This window comes from Leiobunum rupestre, chromosome 4 (genome assembly GCF_980474605.1).
Source record: "Leiobunum rupestre chromosome 4, qqLeiRupe1.1.hap1, whole genome shotgun sequence".
NCBI lineage: Eukaryota > Metazoa > Arthropoda > Arachnida > Opiliones > Sclerosomatidae > Leiobunum > Leiobunum rupestre.
In genome coordinates this window covers 34,857,492-34,884,192 of record NC_143387.1, presented here as the reverse complement: position 1 = coordinate 34,884,192, position 26,701 = coordinate 34,857,492, and the positions used below count along the sequence as shown (strand labels likewise).

Sequence of the window (26,701 nt, the reverse complement as noted above, 5' to 3'; positions counted from 1 at the left end):
CGAGGCATTTTCCTGTTCACCCTGCATTTATACCAAATCAAAAATGAAATTAAAACTAAAACTTCGTTTTGGTCACGTGAGGCTTGTAATAATACTTATTAATTTTTTGTTGATTTGGAATATGTATGCACGGTTACACAAAAGCGAAAAATAGATTAAGTAAAATAAAGCAGTGTTTAAAAAAACCTGACAAACCAAAACAAAACCCGGTTTAAACAAAAAAAAAGGTTTTTGGTTTTTAACAACCCTGTTACATCGATAGTCAGTAAATTTTGAATCCAATTTGCGGTGGTAAATTGTTCCCATTGAAAACTGAGTCGAACCGGCTAAGGTACGTGTCCTAAATGGATCCTTCTCTCGTGAAAGATATAGATATATATATAGATAGATATATATACTTCTGATAGGACGTATGAGGGGATTGGGGCGGCAAGCGGTGAATAAGTGAAAACTTCAAGTTCCGGCTTGAACGATGACAATATTTGTCGTGTACCTATAGAAATCAAGGGGTTCCAAAGGGGATAAATATCAAATCGATAGTGATTGTGAAATAGACCTACGTTGGGAAAACGAAAACTTTTACGGTGTTTTTTCGCGCACCGACTAATATTTCCAAATACTCGAAACCAGGTGTCGTGCCTTTTGTCTTTGTGACAAATGACGTTCGTTGTGTACCAGCTTGATAAGCTTCAAGGTCATCGTCTGTTGCTGGCTCGTAGGTCGACTTCGCTAGAAATCATAATTCAAACGTTCATGGAAAATAGTTTTCCGACTACTGTGTTAGATATCAAAATGCTACAGATAAATATTTAGCTTGTCTCCGAGCAAAACGCAACGGCTGTTTCAGTGGCGTAGCACGACAGAAAACCGAGCCTAGCCTCCCCCCGATAAATGTATGGTTGCGTGAACAATTGTTTTGGTCAATCACGTAGCGAACCAAACTAGAATCTACGCCACTGGATAGCTTCCTAGTGTACTATCAGAAGATTCAATTTAACAATGTGTCTTTCGATAAAATGAAACAAAATTGTTTTATACGCGTAGTGTCATTTCGCCATAAATGAAACGATTATTTTCGCCCGATTACAGTTACCTGATTTCGGAAATAAGTTAGCGGAACGCGAACGCGTTAATTTAAAATAATATTTAGACAAACCGAATTTTTAGAGTTACCTGGTTTTGTAAATAAGATGATTCCAGTATCAATTGTGTACGAAATTCAAATATCACAATAGTGCGTACGCGGGTTGTGGGGTGCCGCGAATTAGCCCGAAATCTCACTTAAATTTAAAATTTCTTAATGCAACCGTAATCTTAATTCGGAATGATTAATTTGGTCTTAATTTAACAGGGTTCATACAAACCTGGAGAACCTGGAAAACCTGGAAATATCAGTGAAACAGATTCTTTCCAAAAAAATCAGGGAAATATCAGGGAAATTTTAAATATTTAACCAAAACCTGGATATATCAGGGAAATTCGTTTGAGTCTGGAAGCGCCTTAATAATGATATATAATTTTTTTCGATTAAACGAAAACATACGGTGTTTTAGCACCTGGTAATATCAGGGAAATTAATTTTCCAAATGTTGTATGAACCCTGTTTAAAAAATTAGGTAAATTTAAAATTCGAAAATCCCCCAATATCACTAAAATTGGCCAATGACCAAATTGTGGGCTCCCAAGCGCCAAAACGAATATTGGGTTATTGATGTACTGATATTTTTTGTCAAATGACATATCATTGACACTTCTAGACCTAATTGTTACAAAACTATGCAAGATTCGGCAGCGGCGGCGGCGGCATCGGCGGCTACACGGTACGTGATCTTAGACACAAACATCTTAGGGATTGTGTGTAAAAAACATCCTATTATTTGACACTACATTACAACTTTCTTATTGATATTGGTGCGCATTGCAAATTTAATTTGAGTTAAATTCAATGTAATCAAAAACGGTAATTCAGGACCGTGTTAGAGGTGGGGCATATTGGGCATCTGCCCCAGGACGACCGCTAAATGAGTTTTTTTTTTAAATTAAAATTTTCAAATCAAGGCCGGTGTTACGAATTATGCTGACGGAAGTGAGTAACCCTAACATATCCAGATATGTAGTTTCCATTTCTTTGTATTTTCGTAGATATAACTCGAGTAGTATAAAAATAAGAGTTTCACGCCACGGGGGAAAATTTCTTTTTACACTTTGAATTGGAAGGTTAGCTTTCCTTCGAGGAGGAATTAGAAAAGTACGGCGGATGACTTTGAAATCTATATCGGATTTTGTTTATGATGCGATTATTAATGGAAATCAAGTAGGCAAGCAATATTGAATATTAAAGAAAGTTTCGATCGAGGCTTCGTGACTAGAGCCATGAATGGCAGACAAGGACAGAAAATCATTTCGAGGTTTCGAACTTCAACCAGCAAAAGAAGCGTATTGTTTTTATTAACGTCCACGTCACTTCTGGCAAATTTATTAATCCCTACTCGTCAAAATGCTAAGGGGAATACCCGCAATTTAAAATACACGAGAAAACGGTCCCCTCGGGACGGAACCATCATTTCTATACTACTAACTCGCTGTAACGTTACCAATGGCAAACACCAGAGAACGGAGTCGACCTTCGGAGCCTGCCGTTATACATAGTGGAGCAGCACGTGGCGAATACATCATTATTATTTCAAACCCGATATTAATACTCGGCCGTAAGATATAGTCTCTCCCCTAATTTATTAAGCATGAGTTTTGAATTGGGTGAGGTTAGCGACGTATACGGGCGAGAGGAGATATCTTGGGAAACTCGGGTAGGTTTCCCTTCGTCGCGAGCCGGGGATTACGTTAGCATTGTACCTGATAGGGGGCGCTGTAAATCAACTCTCTCTCTCCCGGGCGCGCGCAGCGAAAGGGGCAGTGCCCCATCCGTCTTTGTCAGAAAGCAATCTTATATTATATCCACCCGAGAAACATATTACGCGCTTATTTCTCGGGGGTTATCTACCTGTTAAAGAACTAATAGCGGACGCACCGAGATACATTTTTCTTTTACGAGATCCTGGGGGGTTCCTAGGGGGGGGGGTGGATTATGAACTCGCGGGGGTCTATTACATCGTAAAAGAAAAAATATCGATTATTTTGATACGATACCGTATAAAAAGCAGAGCGATATTTAAAGATAGTGTTACTAGGGTAAGTACACCTATTTATGATATTTTTGACACGTTCCAGTTCAAACATTTTACTTTTCTTTTAAAGAATGACAGGGTTGCCACACAATTTTCAGATTCAAATTCCCTGACTATTCCCTGTTTTCCCTGACCATTTTAAGAGATTTTCCCTGACTTATTAAGGCCAAAATTATTTTATATTTTACTTTTATCAGAAGTTAATAAATTTAGATGCGCTTATACTTCAGTAAAAAGGTTATTGCTATGTTGAAAAAATTAGCCAAACTTTCAAGGAAATAAATGATAATCGTGGAATTTGTCATACATCTAGAGTTAAATTACCTTCAAAAAGTGCCCAGATAAAATTGAATTCCCTGACTTTTCCCTGAATTTTTACCAATTCTTAAAATTCCCTGACATTTCCCTGACTTTTTAGTCCAATTTTTAATTTCCCTGACTTTTTAGTCCAATTTTTAATTTCCCTGACTTTTTAGTCCAATTTTTAATTTCCCTGACTTTTTAGTCCAATTTTTAATTTCCCTGACTTTTTAGTCCAATTTTTAATTTCCCTGACTTGTCCCTGACGTGTGGCAACCCTGAATGATACCCACTGCTTAAACTAGACAAGAACTCGTGATAAATTGTAATTTTTAAAATGTTAATCAATGATCATTCTAATATTTAGTATTCTAATTTATAGTCTTCTTTGGAACTTAAATTCGTATCCATTTAAGGATGTATTGTCTGTATTCAAATATAATAAGGTGGAAAAGATAATGACTCATAATTACCCGCCACTGTCACTAGATGCCATTATTCGATACTATGCTAGCATCAAACTGATTCCTTTATAGAGCTCCGCGTAACAGATAAATTAACTGACTAAGTTTCGATTAATCTTAAATATTTTGGTTAACTGTTTATTTATGGATATTATCCACGGATAAACAACGATTTAACATGCAAAAAAAATTATATTTTCGGATAATTGTAGGTTATGGATAAAAATAAAATAAGTGGTTAATTTTTATCCAAACGCCCATCTCTATTCCTTCATCACCATGGAGTGCATGATCAGGGCCTAAAATAGTGGGCAATTATGGCATTTTGGGGCAATTAAAAAACTCTGATTTGGGCAGTGCTATTTATCGTGCATTTATCGGAAAAAAAGTATGAAAAATTTAAAATACCCGATTACCTTTATATCTCAATTTTTTTTAAATTATGTGTTCGGGTTTAATTTAGTTTGCGCAGTTCTAGAAAATTCTTATTTTAGCGCCTGTGCATGATATTATAGTCCCTTTAAGAATGTATTAAAAATGTCTTATCTCGCCCAACAATAAATCTTATTTGAAAGGAATAGTGAATAGAATAGAATAAATTTGAAAATAAAAGTACCAGTTTCTTCCAGACATACAAATACTCTAAGACCAATTTATACGAAATTAACATACGTAAATACGTTGTCGTTAAATAATTGTTATAAATGTTTCAAACTCGTTTTGTTAGGAGTAGAAAATTTTTAATTTGGGTTAAAATATTATTTCCTTTTATAATAGCTTGTCCTCAATAAAAACATTACTTATTATTATATTTAACTTGACAAGCTTTTCTAAATATAGCCGAATTGGCGTACCAAAAAAGTCTCTAATTTAGATGAAAAACTCTTCAAACTAGCAAATACGTTTATATGTTTTCAGTAAAAATTATTTCCGTTAGTGTTGAACATTGACGCCATTTTATTTCAAATCGAGTACCCTACTCGCAGAGCCACTCGGTGTAGAACGCCAAAACAAACTTTCACTGTGCTTAAAGCTTGACGTGTTTCCTTGCAGGTTTTTGCACAGGATAAAATGTTATACTCATTTTATACTTAACCGTAATTAAAAACTGAATTGATAATAAAAAATTGGTTGATATAAGTTCACCGACTCAGAACTATAAGCCTAGACTTCCAACATTTCGAAAAACAACAGACGGAGGGGGGGGGGGGGTAGATTAACAAGTAGGGGGGAATGGTGTACATAGCAACAGACGATCCTACGAATTTTTGAATTGGTAGTAACTAGGCTCCAGGCTAGAAGCAGCCGCTATAGTCGTAAAAACCAGCAATAAAACACAGTGCCTCTGGTTGTTTTTTGTTCAACACATAATAATAACCATTGTCCTGTGTTATAGGTATGGTATTTTCCCCTCCAGAACTGGATCCCTAACTAGAGAGGCCTCTAGTCGATGTTCGTCAAAGTTTCGGTAGAGGGCGTTCGTATCGCTCTGCGGCGATATTAAAAAATATATTACGAAATAACGGTTTCATATTTTTAAAGACGGTTTTTGCTATAAAATTAATATTTTCTTCGTCTATCACGGTACTCGTTATCGTAAAATATAAAATATTTAAACATCGATGTTTACAATTGGTGTATGTTAAATACATCCGGATAGAGTAAAACCTGAATTAATAAATTAATTTCTACGAGTTGTCGATCTCCCCACGCGTTTCACTAAATTACTTTAATATCCCTAATCGCGACGGATAAGTTGGAAAGAAAATACTTAATATTAAAAATATTAAATTATTTACCAGAAGATGATAGCGAAGCGACTATTCAATAATAAAATATAATCCCAAAACTAGCATAAAAAGGTAAGAGACAGTAGATAGAGAAACTCGAAATGTCACGGAGTTTCTGAAAAAGCGGAGATCGCTCGCGGTGTGGGGGTGGTCGCGTTTTCGTCCAATGGAAACGGGTAGAAATGACGTCACGCGAAGATTCCAGCAATGGGGAATCAGCGATATTTCTACGTCGTGATCGAGAAAAATTGCCGGGAAATCAGAGTAATATAAGCAATAATAATTCTCGAGCGCTCGAGCGTAAGTTTACATCTTAAAAGGAAAGGTAAGCGGTTCGCGGCGGCTCCTGGCGGTGTAGAATGACGACTCCGCCGTACTCTACAAAGCGCCCGCAGAATCTCCGCGCTCAGCGGTGCGTTCAAGCGCTAAGCGACCCCTATCTGTCCCTTCCGCCCCCTTTCCGCGTAGACGAACTAGGCCCTGTCAGAAGGGTTATCTCCAAAAAGGGGGATAAACCCCCTCGAACCTTTTATACGTATAGCGTTACCCCCTTTCTAACATTTCCAAAAATCATCTGCTTTTAATATTAGAGACATTTCGGGAGGGGGGTTCCGATATTATTTTAAATGACAAATGTACACCTTTGCATAGCGACGGCGCTAGGTGGCGTTCGTTTCGTAATGGTTAAAAGTAACTCGGGGAATAGGACGATTTATCTTGATAAAACGGAGAGAACTTTTGATTAGAAGCGCCGCGGAGTACATCACACGAGGGCGCGATGATAGCATCTCAAGCGTTAAGGCGCGCCTCGATTTTTAAATTAAGTTTCCCAAAAAGGGGACCATATTCCGACGCGTAAATATTATCTCTGCTCATTTGTTAAATATCGGGAACGGGCCAAGGGACTAATGGGAAAACAAAGCTTCACTCTCTCTCGATAGCAACGACTTTCACTTCCAAGTTGGTGAACTAAAGTTGGCCGCCGACCAGCCAAAAATCATCAGCCCGTTATTTTTGGGAGCTGAATTTGGAAAAACTATTCATATACGGAAGATATTAGTTCAACCAAAAATGCATATAACTAACTAAGTACTATGAAAATATTTAATCCTGGCACCATGAAGTTATACTTCTCAAACTCTGGGAATTTACTGGCGCTCTAGAGACAAAATTTTCATATAGCTGTTTAAAATAAAGTCTATGAATTAAAATTAATTATTACTTTTATAATTGTAAATAAATTTTACAATTTTAAAAAGGTGAATACCATGTTACTGTACAGATTAAAAACAGTTTGAGTTTAATTGAATTATTATTATAAATTATATGAATTATAAGAATTATTATATATTATATAGTGTTGTAAGTCGGAAAATTTGTTTTGTAGTATGTTTACTGTTAGACATTTTTTATCGATAAAAAGTTAAAAACCCTTAAAAAGTATTTTTTTTTCAATTTTTTATTTTTACGATTTGCGGAAAATTTTCCGAAATCCGGAAAATTTCCTGGAAATTTTTCCATATTTTATTTTTCTGGAAAATTAACAATACTAATATGTTATTATTGTAAATTATAAGAATTATAATTTATTATTATTATTTATTGTAAATTATAAGAATTATAATTTATTATTATTATTTATTGTAAATTATAAGAATTATAATTTATTATTATTATTTATTGTAAATTATAAGAATTATAATTTATTATTATTATTTATTGTAAATTACAAGAATTATAATTTATTATTATTATTTATTGTAAATTATAAGAATTATAATTTATTATTATTATTTATTGTAAATTATAAGAATTATAATCTGATAGTCAGATCTTATTACTGAAATGGCGTATTAGAAGAGTAGAAAATTTAGTTTGTGTTTACGTATTAACTTTAGCTATTAATAACGTAAGGACTATTTTTTCACGTTAACGCAACGAGTTAGCGGTTGTAGGAATATTAAACCAGGGTTGGCTGATTGAGATTTAAAAAAATTACAATATTTTCAATGGAGAAATAAATTTAAATATTAAACAGTCATTAAATTTAATAAACATTTAATTTTAAATTATAAAATTGATAATATTAATTAATTAATTAATATCCATTAATAGTTGAAAAGTTTGGTGTTCACATAATACGGTCACTTTTTGTCGTAAGGTTCAAGTATTTGAGCACTTCTTATTTAATTTTCAACGCGCGTGCAAAATCTACTAATATATCAAGAGCGCGCACCCAAAATTTAACTCTTGTGTGCATGTATTTGTCAATATTATATTTCAGAATCGCCTATTAAACGTTAAAAGAGCCATTGTTTTAATATCCTTAAATAATAATAAAAACGTTTAAATAAAAACCGATTTACTTAATTTTTTAATATAAAAAAGTCAAGCCCGTATTAAATTCAATTTATTGTAATTATCGAGTGGAAAGTTCAACAATATACGGACCTTGGTAACACTCGAGGAAGAGTGGTCACAATGCGTCGGCTGAATGAAGAAACCGATATCAAATATTTCAAGTATACACGCGGTACAATGTCTCCGAAGGTCTGAGGAATGGTACGTGAAGAGAGGGTCAACGTCTCTCTACGCTGCAATGGCCGGCGTGGCTCGCAGTGGGAAGCGATTCAACAAAAGAATTGATTTACGAGCGACTATCTTCCGAATGGCAACCAATATCGGACACGGACTCGCTCGAACTATAGCTTTTTTCATCTCCCTTTTTGCGGGAGGTGGGAACAGCGCGTGAAACTCCTTCTCGCGTAATTGGATTCCATTGAATGACTACACTCCGAGAAGAGCGAAAAAACTCCCGAGTGTCGGCGCTGCTAATAATAGAGCGACCCATTTCCATTATCAGACTAATAACAGTTTTTAAAAAAAAAGGCGCATTTCGAAATTCGACGACGATTCAAAGTTACCCAAGTTTTTCATACTTATCTTCAGATTGTATGAAGTTTTTAGCGATACAATATGATACGTAATATCATAAGTGTATAATATTATTACATAAGCGTGACACTTCCTATTCTTCACATGTAAAAGTTTTACTGACAAGGAGACTACCCCGAGGTGTTAAACACCGATTTTGTTGTAGACCTTCATGTAACTTAAAAATTCTAAAGGGATTTTATTCAATGGGCAACGGTTTGGCATAAAATAACATGGGATTTTGACCGATTTCCCTGTGAAAAAAAATTAAAAAATTAATAAAAATGTGACCAATTTAGATGATACATGAAGGTCTACCAATGCCCCGAGTTTGAACAAAATCGGTGTGTAACACCTCGGGTAGTCTCCTTGTGAGAGCTATTCAATAGACAGACTGCATTACGGGCTTCGTTGCCGTTTTGCGTCCGCTCGCTCCCGCGTGACACGTAGCCTTTGACAGAGTCTCGCTAGGGGGTGATTTTCTTCTTATGATGACGTCACTTCGTTACTAGCCCTCAGTTAAATATTCCTCAAAGTGACAAACTTATAGAATAATATTATAGACTTATGGTAATATCATACGTAACTCATAAGTATGCCATAAAAGCATTTTCTTAAACGAAACCTTTTTCACGGGATATGAAGTAAATTAGGTCACTTCAAACTCCGTGACGAAAGACGCGTCACTAACTTAACTGATGGGAAACGTAACCTAGTGAAGCGGATTTTGAAAGCTGGCGGAATTGCACGCGCGTTTCTAACTTTAAACAAACTATAGTTTAGCTCGTGCCTCGCGATCACCTGATTTCGTTTCCATGGTAACCTTTCCAATAGCCCAAGGATTATAATAATTTCAAAATTTTTGGGTCGCTTCATTGTATGTTTCGTAAGAACTTCTCTTAAGTGTTCCCTCTCCTAAACTTACGTTAAGAAATCTTAACGGGTAAAATATTATTAATCAAGGTACAAATATGAGCTAATCCCCAAAGCACAACTTTAGGACCAAGTCATCTTGAGACCTTTATTGCCATTACTTTCGGTGGCAGTATTACATCGTGTAGTATGAATGAATATTTATTAACTCCATGTAATTTACAAATCCCTTTTAAAACAGGGATGAATCCATTTCTGGATCCGCGAGCAGTTTGAAGCGTAAAACGATATAAATTTTTAAATCTGAAATAAAGTTGCACTAACAATATTTAAAAAATTCCACTATTTACAAAACATTTTATATTAACAATAAAAATAAAAGGTAAAAAAGTGATCGCACGAGGACTTTTCCAACGCAGAGTGGCAGGGTTAGCACGGTGGTAACCAGTCCGGTTTTATCCACGTGGATTATACTGGATTAATCCACGTTGAAAAATCCATGAAAAAATCCGGACTTTTCGAAAACTCGTTGTTTTAAAAAAATCACTAAGAAACGTTTCTATACTTAGCCAAAAAAGAGCTTTTTATTGGTGAAAACAATACAGTTAAGTCTATGGAACTATCCCAAATTGTGTCAGTAATGACAAATACTAATCAATATTCATTTTTCAGTATTTTGAGTATTAATATACCTGTTTATCTTTACAAGTTTTTCCGCTTTTTCGTATCCTAATCTATTTCTCAAATTGGTCCATACTGGATAAATTTTCCTTCCTCCACTAAGATGCCCGCCCGCTTTTGGCATCCTACACTATTAGTTTTACAATTATTACACTTAATTACAGAAACGGCTTGAAATAAAATCAGTGTAATAAACAAATTAAAACACCTAATATGATTCGATTGAGTGAGACCACGGCCAACTTAGATCTAGTGCCACTCGCACTAGTGCGAGTAGCAGTGGATCTAAGTTGGCCGTGGTGAGACTGACTCTGTATAGAAAACGACGGCCTATGATTTACGAGTGCCAGAAATAAGCAAATAACAGTTATTTAGACTGATTTTTTCTCTAGCAGCTATAGTTTCTGTAATTAAGTGTAATAACAGTAAAACTAATAGTGTAGGATGCCAAAAGCGGGTGGGCATCATAGTGGAGTAAGAAAACTAACACTATTTTATTTAATAACCAGAAAAATGTACTTCAACGATTTGATTCTTAAGCCACCCCAACGACCGAGCATGGGCAAACTGTCGTAGTTCGCCCATGGACCGACAATCCTTTTAGTAGTACTCTAAAAGGTGGTGGAAAGCCCGTCATGCCACGCTAGCCAACGGCTCCCTACACTAACTATTACAGTTAACGTCAACGTGTTTCGATGGAAATGGAAAACCCCTTTAACCAATTGGTAGAGAACTCAACACGGAAGGAGTGCTAACCGCCTTGCTACCTAACTTACATATTCTATATTAATATATTATATACTAGATACAGAGCTGTGAATTGGGTTCTTTTTGAAATACATCAATTAAGGTTAGCGGAAATGTTTAAATCGCGAGCTCAAACACGTCTTCCCGATGACTTTAAACTGATTTCAGGAAGTAAAACCACGCCCCTCTGAACAAATTATCGGTTAACCAGAAGACGTTCTTGATCTAACACTAACCCGACAACGGTTCTGTTGAAATTCCTTTGTTACATTAATTTCACCCGGAACAACAAGTATATTAGACAATCGTTCCATACTGTAGTATAGGCTTTCATAACCTTCTGGCGGTAGCTTTTTGAACTAAAAAATAAAGTTGAAATCTAAGAAAAGTAAAGACTATTACGTTAGAATAAACTATATATTATATTTATGTCACTACCATTCGTACTTTCTCAACAAATTCTATATTAACCCGAAATAAATTGCACTTTCTTAAAAAAAAACCCCTTTCGAAAATCACGAACTTTCGGGAACAAGCTAGACTCATTTTTCAACACCCTCGAAAAGAAGAAAACTACGTTATTTTCCGTAACTTAATAACGTCAGGGAAAAACACGTTAAATAAATAACGATAAAATAGCAGTATAAAGTTTCGTCGAACAAAACTCGGTTCTAGACTGATTAACCGCGTCGCTTAAAGATTTAAGTCGCGAGAACTAACTCAAAAATATCCGTATAAAATTCCGAGAAACGATAGCGTTGCTATAGTTAACATTTATAATCGTTAATTACCAGTTAAAATGGAGGTAGTCGATTAGATAGTTACCGTACTTAGTCCTAGAATAAAATAAAAAAGTGGCAAACCGAAATAGCGAAAGAATGGGCGAAACTGGGTCTCCGATAAACGCCAAAGTGGACTTTTAAGTAGCCATAACCGTCGCATGAGTGCTTCGGAAGATCGGGCAAGCGTAACTACAGGATAAAAAGGGAAAGTTTCACACTTTCAAATTATCACGATGGTCCTCTCTCCTTAAATGGAGGGAGGGGTAAGGTTAATGGTCACCCAGATATCGAATTAGGTGACTGCAGATGCAGGAAACGGAAGTGCCATCGACACCACTTTCCTCCTCGCAATTGGGTATAAAAGCGCCAAACGATCACGGACAGAGTATCACAACTCATTCAACAATCTACTATTCAGTCACTAGCTGATCAGTGAGTATATCTTTCGTTCAATTATAAAAATATTTATTTTCTAGCTTAAAATACGACGTTGGGTATTAAGCCGACTACATAGTTATTCGGTTTACTCTGCCTTTCACTGGAAGCTGGCTCTCTGCAAGATACATATGCTATGCAAGCAGCCAACTACCAGTGAGAAACAGTAAACCGAATAAATATGTAGTCGGCCTTTAAAGGATATAGTATTGACTATTTATTGACAATAAATATTTACTTTTACGTTTCTGGCTATTGCTAACTATTGCGGAAAGTAAATGATATAGTTAAGTGGCTAACTTAAACATTAACGTTATCGATCAATATAGTTTATAATATTAAACAATAATTGTTTACATAATTGTGATGGGCTAAGTCACTCTGACTTATAACTAACTATAGCTGACGAAAACTCGATCTAAAACTTAACGATTTGTTCTTGAAATATATTCAGCTAAAATTTCGCAACAAAAAAAGAATAGTTGATTTTATAAAATGTCTTTACGCTTGCCCAACTTGTTGAAATGTTGCCCTGGAATAGTTCAGCCAATGCCTAAGAATGAGTTCATAAACTCTTTAGTGGGATCCACAGCCGAAGCGGGGAGGCAACAGTTCAACAAGATGGCCAAGGTTATTTTATAAAAAGAACTATTACACGACCTAAATATTTAAACGAAGATTTATTTTATTACAAGTAGAATTTCTATTAGATTAATAATATATTTATCTCAATTTTAGACCTAATAAACCTCAAATCAAGATGATTTCCTGCCAAGTTTTGTTCATGGTTTTGATGGCCGTCGTACTAATCAGTACCGTTGTCATTCAAGAGGTTTCGGCCGGGAAATTGGAGAAATTGGCCGCTTTAGCTCTAATCTTGAGGGCTCAAGAACAATCTGGCGGAGGCGGAGGATTCGGGTAAATATTTGGACCCCAAAATTGAGCTTTGCTTCGGAAACATGACCACAGGTTTTCTATCATTTTTCAGCGGATTCGGAGGCTTCTTCTAAACGTATTAAGCTACCTCATTGCTATCATACCAATTCGCCAAACGCTTCAAAATTTAACAATCATGTACAGATTTTAAATCATGTAATCATTAAAATTTATATTATAACGTAAAATAGCGTATTTTATTTAATATTTAAGCTATAGTCGTCGAGATTAAGCGTGATAGAACCTACAGAACCCAAGATTTCTGGTCCGATAGATAGAGTTCGTTCTGAAGTAATATCAGATAAGAGTTTGATTTAAAGGGGAACGGTCAAGCTTTAACCAGTTAGATAGCCCTATAGCCCATTAAAAACTAAAATTTATGGCGAAAACCGCATCAAAAAATATTGAGTGGTTAATTTTTAATAAAATTAAGAAATTTCGGGAAATCACTTGGAAATTAGTGACCAAAAACTGACTAAAAAGTGATCAAAACGTCACTAAAAATAAACAGTTTATTAAAGTAAAAAACACCGCATTTGCAATAGTAACTTTATTTCTTAAAAGTAGTGTTTTCTTATATTTTCTTAAACGTATTAAATTAAAGGGGTAGAACTAAGATAATCAACCACAAAGGAAAAATATCCCATTTAAAAATAGAGTTCTGATATATCCAAGTTAAATTAACAATTTTTGCCAGATTATTAGTAGCGTTCCCTATGAAAACCTATCAAATTGAAAAAAAGTGACTTTTAGAGACTGATTTTAAAAGTTACTTTTAGTTAAAAGTGACTAACAAGGAGACTACCCGAGGTAGTATGAAAATTCCCAAAGGGAAAAGTTTCAATGGGCTTTAGTTTTCCCATGGCAACCGAAAATGATTTTGATCTCTCAAAACAAAAAAATCTCCATTTAAAAAAGCATGGGATTTTCTCGGTTTCAGAGGGTACTTAAAATTTTGGATAAATTAAATTTTCAAAACTTACCCAAAAAGATGAATTTGATTTATTTTGGGTAAAATTGATCAAGGATTTTGGGTAAAATTTATCAATTTTGGTTAAATTTTAACAAAATTTGAGTAACGGAGAAAATTTCATGCATTTTTAAATAGAGGTAAAAAATATTTTCGGTTGCCATGGGAAAATTAAAGCCCATTGCAACTTTTCCCTTCCCTCCAATCAGGGTGGTCTCATTGGTTCAACTAAAAATGACTAAAAGCAAGCCCCTCTTACTCGTTCCAGGGGCCAATTCAACAGTCGTTTCCCCAAATTATAAATAAATACAATATTGATAAGGTCTTACACAAAAATTGACTGCAAGTTCGAATAAAAATATTTTTGAAATTAAATTTTAAATATAAAGCAACACTATATCCGATCATCAACATTATAACAACACCCGCTTTTGCTTTAAAAAGAATATGGCATTCCTGTTTTTAAAAAATTCGTAACCAAATACTAACGATTGGACAGAAAATGCTTGTTTTTTTTATTCAGGCATGATTCGTAGTAAAATTGTGAGTTAAGTGACTAAATAATTATGAAAACCAACTTTTTAAAGGGTAAAATAACATGGTTTATTGCAGTTAATATGTTATCACGCGTTATGACTAGTTACGTATAAAAATAAGAACTAAATAATTAAAATAACCCTAGGAAATTATAACCTTTTTTTAACTGAAAAAATTAGACTAGATTTATTTTTAAATATTTTTGAATTTAATTAAGTTAACTTTAAATACGTCGTAAAATATAGTTTTAGAAAGAGAAATTCTAAGTAAAACTACAAAACTCAAAAAAAAATTAAATTTCGAAAAAAGTTCCACCGCAAAGCTTCTTACCTAACGTCAAATTTGCTCGATCTGCACAGGCGCACAGTGGGACGAAACGAGAAAAAAGTAGGCGCCGCGAATATCTCCAAACCTGTTTTAGGTAGAAAATTTAAATTTTCAGGTCGCATACAGTGAGTAAGGAAATACCTACTATGAAAATTTCGATGACCTTGAACCATGTCTTCAAGGTCATCCAAAAATTATCTCGAAAACCGTAAGAGTTACGAAGATGATTTCAATTAGAAAAGTGTTCCACGTCCTATTCTAGGTCTACATAGCTTTGATTCAATCGGATTTGCACAACAGAAAGTCGATAAAATAAAGATCAAAATGCAAATTGACTAATAAAATGGCGCTCAATTTTAAATCAAAAGCAAAAAGCTATAATCACCCTGAAACACGAGTTGACCGTCATTGAATTTCAACAAAATGAGTACCTCAAGTACTTTTTGATGTTGTAGCACAATTACTTTTTCAGATATTCACTCTTGATTTTTGTTCTTGCAAGTGTTTGGTTTAAAATAAATCAATTATCTGTTTATTTTTATTGAAATATTTCCCAAAAAGAAATACAAAGTGGAAGCTTTCCACTCTAAATTCCATTTTTAAATTTTTTACGAAGAATAATTTACGTTGAATGGATAGACCTATTATTTTATCTAATAGAAATTGTTTCCAACGAAAATTTATTGTTTTGTTTTAAAATCTAGTAATTCATAAAATTAAAATGATAAATTAAAACAAGAAAAAAAGCAATACTATTATCTAAGAATAAATAAATTTAAATCGAAGTTTAAATCAATTCTTCTATAGTTGGGTGAAGTAGGATACGCGATAAAGGAAAATCGTATTTGGACGTTTTTCATAATGTTTCCTGGGAGACATTGTGATTTAGTGCTTTATCTTTATAATTTTATTTGTGCTACAGAGGGACCCGGATGGATATGGGTTATTGATATTTATAAACTAGAATACTACTAGAATCGAGAAATATGACTACTTGTATAATATTATTTAATCATTTTTTTTAAATTTAAGAATTATTCGTATCTTTACACTTTTTAAGAGCAACTAAGATTTTAGATGTCCATAGACAGATCAATTTTTTTTTTTTGAAATTGGAAAAATATTAGATCAATGCGTGAAATAACAGAGACTAAAAATATACATAGATAACCTAGAAGTAATTGGTTTTAATTTATGGTTTTTGTATAAAAGAATTAGTTAGGATGACAAAACATATACAAGTTTTTTTAACGAGTTTAGTCACTTTAACAGGTTCTATGGCCTCCACAGAATAAAATATGACTTGCAAACCGAAATCTCAGGTATTACAGTATGCTATCGATATAAAGTCATCATAAAATACCCAATAAAAAAATTTTCATCGATTTCTAATTTTCCTCAAATGCCAATTTTTTTCCCCGTTTCGTCCCACTGTGAGGCGCGGGACCGCTAAAACAAGCCGTCCAGAGGTATTAAAAAACTTTATATAATCGGCTATTTGAAAAACGTGATTTGAAGAGAGAAAAGTGAGTCAATTTCAGGGCTGTGGGACTTTCAAGGGAGGTGTGAGGGGCTGAAAGTCGATTGATGACGTTTCAGTGACGTTTTTGAGAGTGGAACTTAGTAAATGGACTTCAATCCTCCCACAGCTCTCCCTCGCAAGTCTCTATAAGCTGCGAGATCATGGTTCGCTATCTACTGAATAGTGATTGAAATTCCGCTTCATAAACTTTAAACGCCGACCACTTCAGTAATATCGGAAAACATTGAGCATAGTTCATTTCAGAAACCAAAATTCAGTTTGCAATTGACCTTTACATAGAGACCACCATAAAGAAATCAGTGTCACCCTTCTACATTCGAAATAAAATTGAAAAAAGACGAAATCGAGCAGCAGATAAATAGAATACAGTCGGTGGCTGCTCAGATGGTCCAGTTTAGTGTCGGGCACGTCCCGACGCGGTTCGAAGGAAACAGCGGAGGATTTCTGATCCGATCATTCGATTCCTGGTCACGTGCCCCCAGGTGGTGTACACTTACGAGACGACGATAAAGAGAGGGCGCGCCGATCGAGACAAATTATACGCCAAATAAGGCGTGATCCGAATAGACACTAGCGCCTTCTAGCGGAATTTCGTCCAAAATGGTGAGTACCGTTTTTAGGGCAAAGGGTCGACGCGGAGCCGGAAAGCCAGATAAGAGTTAGGAATCGAATTCATTTCAATATGCTAATTCCCCCCTGACAAGCCAACTTCCCTCCTACACTCTGGGTCTTAACGGGGAAGCCCGATTAAGCGTAAAAAGAGCTCGCTGAAGTCGCTCGAGCGGATAAGCCTGGACCGTCCGCGAACTTGGTGAGTTTCCACCTTTCCTTTGCCAGTCCGCCTATTTAGCCGCCAAATTGGGCTATTTACAATCCATAACTAGTCCGTAAACGTAGTAATAAACTCAAAAATGTACATTAATTATTTACATTTTTGGGCCAAAATAAAATAATGCCCAATTAATTAAAATAAAATAATGCCCAATTAATTAAAATAAAATAATGCCCAACTAATTAAAATAAAATAATGCTCAACTAATTAAAATAAAATAATGCTCAACTAATTAAAATAATGCTCAACTAATTAAAATAATGCTCAACTAATTAAAATAATGCTCAATTAAAATAAAATAATGCTCAATTAAAATAAAATAATGCTCAATTAAAATAAAATAATGCTCAATTAAAATAAAATAATGCTCAATTAAAATAAAATAATGCTCAATTAAAATAAAATAATGCTCAATTAAAATAAAATAATGCTCAATTAAAATAAAATAATGCTCAATTAAAATAAAATAATGCTCAATTAAAATAAAATAATGCTCAATTAATTAAAATAAAATAATGCTCAATTAATTAAAATAAAATAATGCTCAATTAATTAAAATAAAATAATGCTCAATTAATTAAAATAAAATAATGCTCAATTAATTAAAATAAAATAATGCTCAGTGTCGAGAAATATTTACATATTTAGATAGCAACAAAGATTATGAAGCTGCTCCCCTTAGCAGGGTATTTAAGCAACGCAAAGGTTTTCTTTTGGGGCATTTGATTGTCCTTAGTGACGACGTGGAAAACAATGCGTATTGCTAAATTTATTTAAACACTGTCTACAAGACGTTTTAGGATCCAAAATGTTCATTTTTGAGCAAGTTGACAAGTAATTTTTTCCAAAACAAAGATGGCATCCAGAATTATACGATCGTTTATTAGAAAGCACTCCAGTAAGTCCCAGTAACCGCAGTTTTTTCCACCTATTGTTTTCCTGTTAAAAACCGTGTTTAAAAGAGTTTTTTCCACTTTTTTCCATTTCTTCCGGTTTTTACCAGTTTTTCACACATGTCCCAACCCTTTTCGTAAATATTGTAAATTTCCCTGCACGACTCTCGCAAATTACAATTTTAAAATCCTAGTCCTTTACTTGAATTAAACGTGCAAATACTCTTTGAATCTAGCTTGCCAAAAATTGACTTTTAAGTAAGCCTAAAAGCCCTCTTAAATTGATACAAAATGTATCCCTCAAAGAAATTCACCCAAGAGCAATTTGGCGGTTTAAAAAAAGTACGAACCGTGCAAGTGTGCTATAAAATATTGATTTTAAGCGCGTGTTTTTTGGGCGATTTCGGTAGCCCTGGCCCGGGATTAAATTTATATGAAAGCGAAGCACTTACATAGTCTTCCGAATCCGCAACTTAATCTCTTGCGCAGCTTTTGGATCCTCGAGATGGCCGACCTTTTTTCTTTCATCGTCACTTCTGGAACAACAAAAAAGAATCCCGCCTTAATTTTAAGCCCTTTAAACTTCAAATTTAATAAAAACAAGTTCGCCACCACCATAATATCGCGTACGAGCCGGTCGGATGCCGGCTAGCGTATATACAGATGCAATTGCAGGTCTGATACTCACTTACCAGTAGAATTTAGTGAGTTTTTTGACAAAATTTTTAAAAAAGTGACTAAATACTAAATAGTGACTGAAAATATACCAAAAATGTAGAAAAAAACTGTTTTATTGCGTTTTTTGACTAGTTACTAAACCAAAATAGTAACTATATAACCATATGAAGTTTTTTTTGAAAATACGTAATTGGACAAGAGTCATAACACCTAATTAGCTTCGGCTAATTCCACGTCTACCAAGTTTTTATCACTAATAGCTTTTTTCAACCGCTTATTTGCTAATTAAAAAAATTAAAATCGAACGGAGTTTGATTTTATTTTATTATTTGAAAAACAAAAAGGTTGTAAGACAGATTGCTAACGTCCAATGCTAAGGAAATCGAAAAATTCGAAAAAAGTGATAAATAGTAACTAATTTTGGGAAAAGTGACTTTTAGAGAGATTTAAAAAAGGGATTTTAAGTGGGAAAAGTGACTCACAATGTCAGTATCAGGCCTGCTATTGTCTCCATTTCAAAAGCAACCAAATATTCAGATTTCTTTGCGAGTTTTTAAATTTGAACGAATACAGACGCGAAATTAACGTATTTTAGAGTTACAATCGTGGAATTGAATCGATTACAGCGACAGTGTAAATGGCCAATCGGAAATTCAAGCGTTGAAGTTTTAATTCGTGTTTTCAATAAGGATTAAAAACTATTAGATAAATCCCAAAATACTCTTTTAATTTCTAAAAAATACATAATTTGGTAAATTTCAAAACCAATTCGTGGAGGGTGGTTTTTTCAGATTATATGATCTAAAATTAGTATTCTTAACCTATTATTTTAAAACATAACGCCAATTCTAAATATAAAATAATTAAATAAACTTGACCATTCTCTAGAGTCATAAGATACATCTGTATATAAGAAAGGTACTTTCCCTACAAAGAAATTGAACAAAATATCACTGACATTTAAATACACACAATGTATTAACTATATTTCAAATATTAAATTTAAATTTGAAAAATTTCCAATCATCCTGTACATGAACTTAATAAACCCAAGAGGAATTTTTCAAGTTATCTGGTTTTCGAAATAAATTAGGGAAACACGAACACGTTCATTTAAATTAATTTTTAGAAAAACGAATATTTCGAGTTACCTGGTTTTGGAAATAAAGTAGGGAAACACGAACACGTTAATTTGAATTAATTTTTAGACTAATTAAATTTTTCGAGCTGGTTTTGGAAATAAAGTAGCGAAACGCAAACACGTTGATTTTAATTAATTTTTAGACAAATCGAATTTTTCGAGCTGGTTTTGGAAATAAAGTAGCGAAACGCAAACACGTTAATTTCAATTAATTTTTAGACAAATCGAATTTAAAAACCATACGTTAATTTGAATTAATTTTTAGATAAATCGAATTTTTCGAGCTGGTTTTGGAAATAAAGTAGCGAAACGCAAACATGTTAATTTGAATTAATTTTTAGACAAATCGAATTTTTCGAGCTGGTTTTGGAAATAAAGTAGCGAAACGCAAACACGTTAATTTGAATTAAATTTAGACAAATCTAATTTTTCGAGCTGGTTTTGGAAATAAAGTAGCGAAACGCAAACACGTTAATTTCAATTAATTTTTAGACAAATCGAATTTTTCGAGCTGGTTTTGGAAATGAAGTAGCGAAACGCAAACACGTTAATTATAATTAATTTTTAGACAAAACGAATTTTTGAGTTACTTGTTTTTGGAAATAAGGTATCGAAACGGGAAGGAGTTAGATTAGATCGCGCCTGTATCAATTGCCACGAAATTCATAATATGACAATAGTGCGTACGCGGGTTGTGGGGTCCCGCGAATTGGCCAGAAATCTCACTTAAAATTAAAAACATTATGTACATTTAAATTCGAAAATCGCCGAAAATAACTAAAATTGGCAAATGCCCCATTATCGGGGCCCCGATCTCACTAATGTTAACAATGCCAGCGACGGTATGATATTTACAATCTATTGGCGTATCACGTACCTCTAACGTACCGCGAGAAATCGTGCGAACAGCGGCGGCGGACACCATACGTGAAACCGTAAGTGCATAATATTGTTACATAAGTGTGACACTTCCTATTCTTCACGTAGAAAATTTTACAGAAAGCTGCTTTATTCGCGAGACAGACTGCATTTCGGGCTTCGTCATAGTTTTGCGTCCGCTTGCTAACGCGTCACACGTAGCCTTAGACCGCGCTTCGCTAGGGGGAGATTTTCTTCTTGCGATGACGATACTCAGTTACTAGCTCTCAGTAAAATATTCCCCAAAGTGACAAACTTGTGGAACAATATTATAGACTTATGGTGAAAATAATAATACACCCAAATCCTTTAGTGATTGTGAGTAAAAACGTTGTAAACGAGACGGGTTAAGTTAGCACAATGCACTATGTTCCAAAACGACCAAAAAACGGCAAAAAACCCCCATCAAATATCTTAAAAATATTTTTGCATATTATGAATCAGTGTAAAATCAGATTGCACCCACAAAGTTTAATTCTCAGCGACCCCTAGCGGTGAAACTAGCCCCTGGCGGAATATCGCAACAACACTAATCGCAATCTGTAATTTGCCATCGTACTAGTAAATTTTAAAATTTTCAGAATTTTCCCACTGACCATTTTGTTTCTGCCACCGAAAGAAAAGTGAAAAATCCCATTTTCGACAATGTTGGCAGAAGTTTTTCTCAAAGAGCCGCAGGTACCATTTCAAACTTTTAACGGCAACTACTAGTACAAAACCCCAAAATTATCTTCTAATTACTTTCACGCGTCGATCTCCACGCAATTTAAAGAAAAATTAGTTTTAAATTTAAAAATAATTTTCCTAAAATAGCCCAAAATCCGCCAAAGTTTTGGGCTAGTTTGGCTGAAAAATTATTTTAGTTTTTGTGCTAAAATGTTTTCTTCGTCTAAAAGGCTTTATTCTTCATTGTAATTCCATAATGCAATGTAAAAAGTAAAATTAACGTTATATTAGCACATGTTATATTACAAATATATAACTTTATATGGGTCCATTTCATCTTCTATTTCCATGTGCTTTCAGTGTAGTCTTCGAGGAGTACTGTTGGTCCTCGTCAGAGATTTCATTTGATTCGTCTGAAGAAAATTAATTGTTCGGGAATGGCGGGTTGTCAGGTTCTTTAACCAGTTAGATAGCCCTATGGCCCATTAAAAACTAAAATTTATGGCGAAAACCGCATCAAAAAATATTGAGTGGTTAATTTTTAATAAAATAAAGAAATTTCGGGAAATCGAAAAGCGCGCGTCCGCCGCGACACCTGGTGAGAAGTCGGTGAGACGGAAAAACAACGTAAAAGCGCGCGCGGCTGAAGGCGCAAAAAAATTGTTTTTTTATTGTTCCAGTTATAAGAGACCTAAGCCTAAATTGCGCGATTTTAAAAGTTAGGATAGTTCGCAAATCGCTCATACGGGGTTAGGGGCGCTGGCGGCAGCCCCTAAGATGCCGGCGAAAATTCAAACCCAAACACCTGGCGTTATTTTTCGTTTCAACTTTTTGGGCCAAAAGCTAATTTTCCAAGACAAAATAAGGTACGTGCTAGTATATTGAACGTCTTGTTAATCTTTTGATACGGAAATAAGGCCATATTTGGAAAAGCTTGTCCGTTCCCCTTTAAGTAGTTATAGGGCGAAGATGAAATGAAACCAGATAATTAAGGTTATACACTTGAGGTGGAAGGCAACGCCGTGGTCCAGCCTCGATACTTCTCCTAGTACACTTCTGCGGGGTTGACACTTCTACAGGCGCTGGTAGGTCAAAAATTTCTAACTTCACTTTAAGTTCTATAGGATTGGTCGTTATTTTCGACCTCTTTAATTAATCTCTGTCTTGTGTTGGTAATCTTGTTTTGCATTATTTTGTTTTATGTTAATATTATTTGTATTTCACTTTCTCTATCCTGACAAAGTATTATTCTTATTATCTTTAATTTAAAAAAAAAGAAAGTAAAAAAAGGGTCAACCCAAATATTCTTTACCACATGTCCTATAGAACGGAAACTGAAGTTTCAGATTTTTGACCTACCAGCACTTGTAGAAGTGTTCAACCCGCAGCGCACTTGTGTACTAGGAAAAGTTCGTCAGGTTGAATGGCGCCTCGCTTTCACAGCCTCTTGTGCACAAGGAAACGCCATTCTCGAACATTGAATTTTCAAATGTAATATGGAATTATAATATTGAATAAAGCAAGGCAGACAAAGAAAACATTTTGGTACAAAAAGCTAAATTATTTTTTTCCAGCCAAAACTAGCCCAAAACTTTGGCGGTTTTGGGCTATTTTAGAAAAATTATTTTTAAATTTAAAACTAAATTTTCTTTAAATTGCGCGGGGATCAACGCGTGAAAGTAATTAGAAGATCATTTTGGGGTTTTGTACTAGGAGTTGTCCTTAACCTTTTGAAATGGTACCTGCGGGTTTTTGAAAAAAACCTCTGCCAACATGGACGAAAATAGGATTTTTTTCTTTCGGTGGCGGAAACCAAATGGGCAGTGGTGAAATTCTGAAAATTTTAAAATTGACTAGCCCGATGGAAAACTACAGATTGCGATTAGTGTTGTTGCGATATTCCACCAGGGGGGCTAGTTTCACCGCTAGGGGTCGCTGATAATCAAAATTTATGTGGGTGCAATCTGATTTTACACTGATTCATAATATGCAAAAATATTTTTGAAATATTCGATGGGAAATTTATGCCGTTTTTTGGGTGTTTAGGAACATAGTGCAATGATGCGTAGAAGTTTCGTCAAGTTAAAGTGGAAGTTAATAATAATAATAATAATAATAATCAGCTAGGCTAATACCTAAGGCACCACCTTAGGCGTCACACAATTAACAAATTCCCTTTAAAACAGGGCTTAAAAGGAATATAACCTGCAAAGCAATATTTATGGAAGACCCTCCAATTTTTTAAATTACCCTGTACAGTGGCGCCAAACATTTCTAAAGCCAAAGGCAAGAGCGGCCAGAGCTGCAAACGTTCGTGTCCACACCAAATACCTGAGGTTGTATTCCCTTAATCCTGGGCTGCCACAAAATTTTCCGATTCAAATTCCCTGATTTCCCTAACCACTTTAAGAGATTTTCCTGGACTTTAAGGCCAAAACTTTTACGTTATATTTTACTTTTATCAGGAGTTAATAAATTTAAATGGACTTATATTTCAGTAAAAAGGTTATGGCAATGGTGATAAAACTAGCCAAACGTTCAAGAAATAAATGATAATCATAGAATGTCATAGAGTAAAATTACCTTCGAAAAGTGTTAATATAAAATTGAATTCCCTGACTTTTTACAAATTCTTAAAATTCCCTGGTTTTTTACGCCCAAATTAAAATTCCCCGACTTTTCCCTAATTTCCCTGACGTGTGGCAACCCTGTAATCATATTCAATATAAACAATATTGGGTGAAATTCTAGTGGATGAAATAAAACTAAAATGTAATTTAATTTAACAATAAATTACAATTAGCCATTCAAGCGTTAGGCAGAACTGACTCGCGAGTAAGCAATGAGCAGATTCCGATACCTGAAATGATGGAAATAGGCGCGTCTGGACATTCCCCGACGGCGGGAGGAGGGCAGCGGAGGAGGGCGCGGACGGGGAACACCCGATGACAGCCTTCACGGAATGTAAAGCCTCAAACGCCATCGGAAGATACAGATAGTCGCGGATAATCGGATTATAGGGAGACTAGCATTGTAATAACAGATTCGGAGTCGCGAGCCCGGCCTGGGTCGCCAAGGCAACGGAAAAGAGTCCATGTCCTTACGCCATTGAGGAAATTATCGGGGAATATTTCGCGGCCAGAATTAGCGATACGCCGAGATACGATTGTCCGTCTAGCGCGTTTCGACACGTGGTCTCTTCAGGGTTTCAATTGTAAACGCGTCGCGATGATTCGATTACGTGATCATTCGCCAGTTCGCGCTTATTGCGTTAAGCCCGCGGCCGACTATCTACGCTAATCTCTCCCCGGATTGTACTTCAATTGGCGGTACCCGTCTTCTGGCTATTCGCCAAAGCAAACTAGGATTTAAAGGGGGATAACGTATTCCCTCCCCCCTTTGCACGTGGAAAATCGAGTCGTGTTCCCGCCGTTTTATGACTCATTTCGATCATTTATTAAAGATAACTAATCGACGGGTTTGAGCCAGCTCTCGAAAAGGTGTAGACGTAGATTTATCGGTATCTTCCCATTGCGCCGAATCCCATTCGATCGAATTCCGTCTATGTTTTTGATGAAATTAGCCCAAAGGCGGGTTTTGTATTTTTCTAATCGACCGACGCAATATTCACAATTGAGCGACCGCAAAAAAAAATAGTTTTTCTTTCTACTCCTTTTGAATTTTTATAGAAGCGTTTTAATGTATTTTTAAGTCTGTTAGGTTAGGTTAGGTTAGGTTAGGTAACACTGCATGCTGTTATGACAGATGCTGAAACGGATCCTAAACCCGGAGAAGTGCTGCTTTTTCGGTCGAATGGGATTCGGCGCAATGGAACAGATTCGATTTATCGCGCATAATCTACAAGTTTGCCCTACACGTTTTAGAAAGGCTAGCTTAACCCGTCTAATATATGCCCCGGTGATTTAGAGGCGTTGTCTTCGGCGATGCGAAATTTATTCGATTATTAAAGACTGAATATTTTATCAACGCTTTTTTTAGCTTCAAACTTTTGTTTCTATAAAATACGGGAGGTCACGTGTTAATGTTTTTTCTACGTCACTAGCTATACACTCTGTTTCGCGGTATTTCCCTGGGCGCGTCCATGTTTGTTTTTCCCCCTTTCAGCCCCATCCTCCATTACCGATACCCAATGAGTGGATGCTAGACTTCCCGCTGGGGGAAGATGCAATGGCCGACGAGCGGGAGGCAAGTAAAAGGGGTCAAATAAAGGCGCGAAAAAAAGTGTATAGTTCTTGAAGATAAAGAGCACGCGCTGCAGTCGATAAAGATTTTGGAATTTCAAGTCCACGTGCGAAACGCGCGTGAATATTAAGTACTAAAAATCTTAAAATCCGACTACATAAATCTTCGGTTTACTCCGTATTTCACTGGAAGTAGGCTTACTGCAATACACGTGTGCCATGCAGTCAGCCTACTTCCAGTGAAAAACAGAGTAAACCGAAGATTTATGTAGTCGGCCTTTAGCTCGTGACGCGGAGAAAAACATTTTATAAATTTAATTTTGTTTATTTTTTTATTTTATGGAAACACCTATTACGAAATGTCTTAAATAGTGTTCATACAGCTATGGGCAACCCGATTTTCCTGATATTTCCAGGTTTTCACACGAATATTTCCCTGATTTTTCCATGTGCAAGATAAAATAAAACTAGATTTACAGAGTAACTCATTTCATGATTGTCATTCAAGTTAAATTGCTTCAATATTATAATATAAAAAAGAAATGAAGTCAAATCTTTAATAAGAAAAACCATAAGTGTACAATATTGAAAAATAAGTGTGACACTTCCTATTCTTCACATGTAGAAAAAATTTTGCTGAGCTATTCACAAGACAAACTGCATTACGGGCTTCGTTGCCGTTTTGCGTTCGCTCGCTAACGCGTCACACGTAGCCTTTGACAGAGTCTCGCTAGGGGGAGATTTTCTTCTTGTGATGGCGTCACTCCGTTACTACCTCTACGTAAAATATTCCCGAAGTTACAAAATTATTTAACAATATTATCGACTTATGGAAAACTTATTGATGCAAATTTCTATTCATTAGGC

General features: G+C 35.1%; 1 protein-coding gene and 1 long non-coding RNA gene across 2 annotated transcripts in view; one reads left to right on the top strand and one right to left on the bottom strand.

Moving 5' to 3' along the window:
• The window catches only part of Eip63E (cyclin dependent kinase Eip63E), a 117,421-nt gene that overhangs the window by 69,284 nt on the left and 21,436 nt on the right, over nucleotides 1-26,701 (bottom strand). The window contains exon 2 of the mRNA XM_090171364.1: nucleotides 18,682-18,765. Coding sequence (XP_090027490.1) covers nucleotides 18,682-18,765 — 84 coding nt within the window. The remainder of the gene's footprint in view (nucleotides 1-18,681; nucleotides 18,766-26,701) is intronic.
• Nucleotides 12,775-13,241, top strand: LOC149947529 (uncharacterized). Its single transcript, XR_016480256.1, has 2 exons — nucleotides 12,775-13,109; nucleotides 13,180-13,241. It is a non-coding gene; the product is annotated as an uncharacterized LOC149947529 (long non-coding RNA).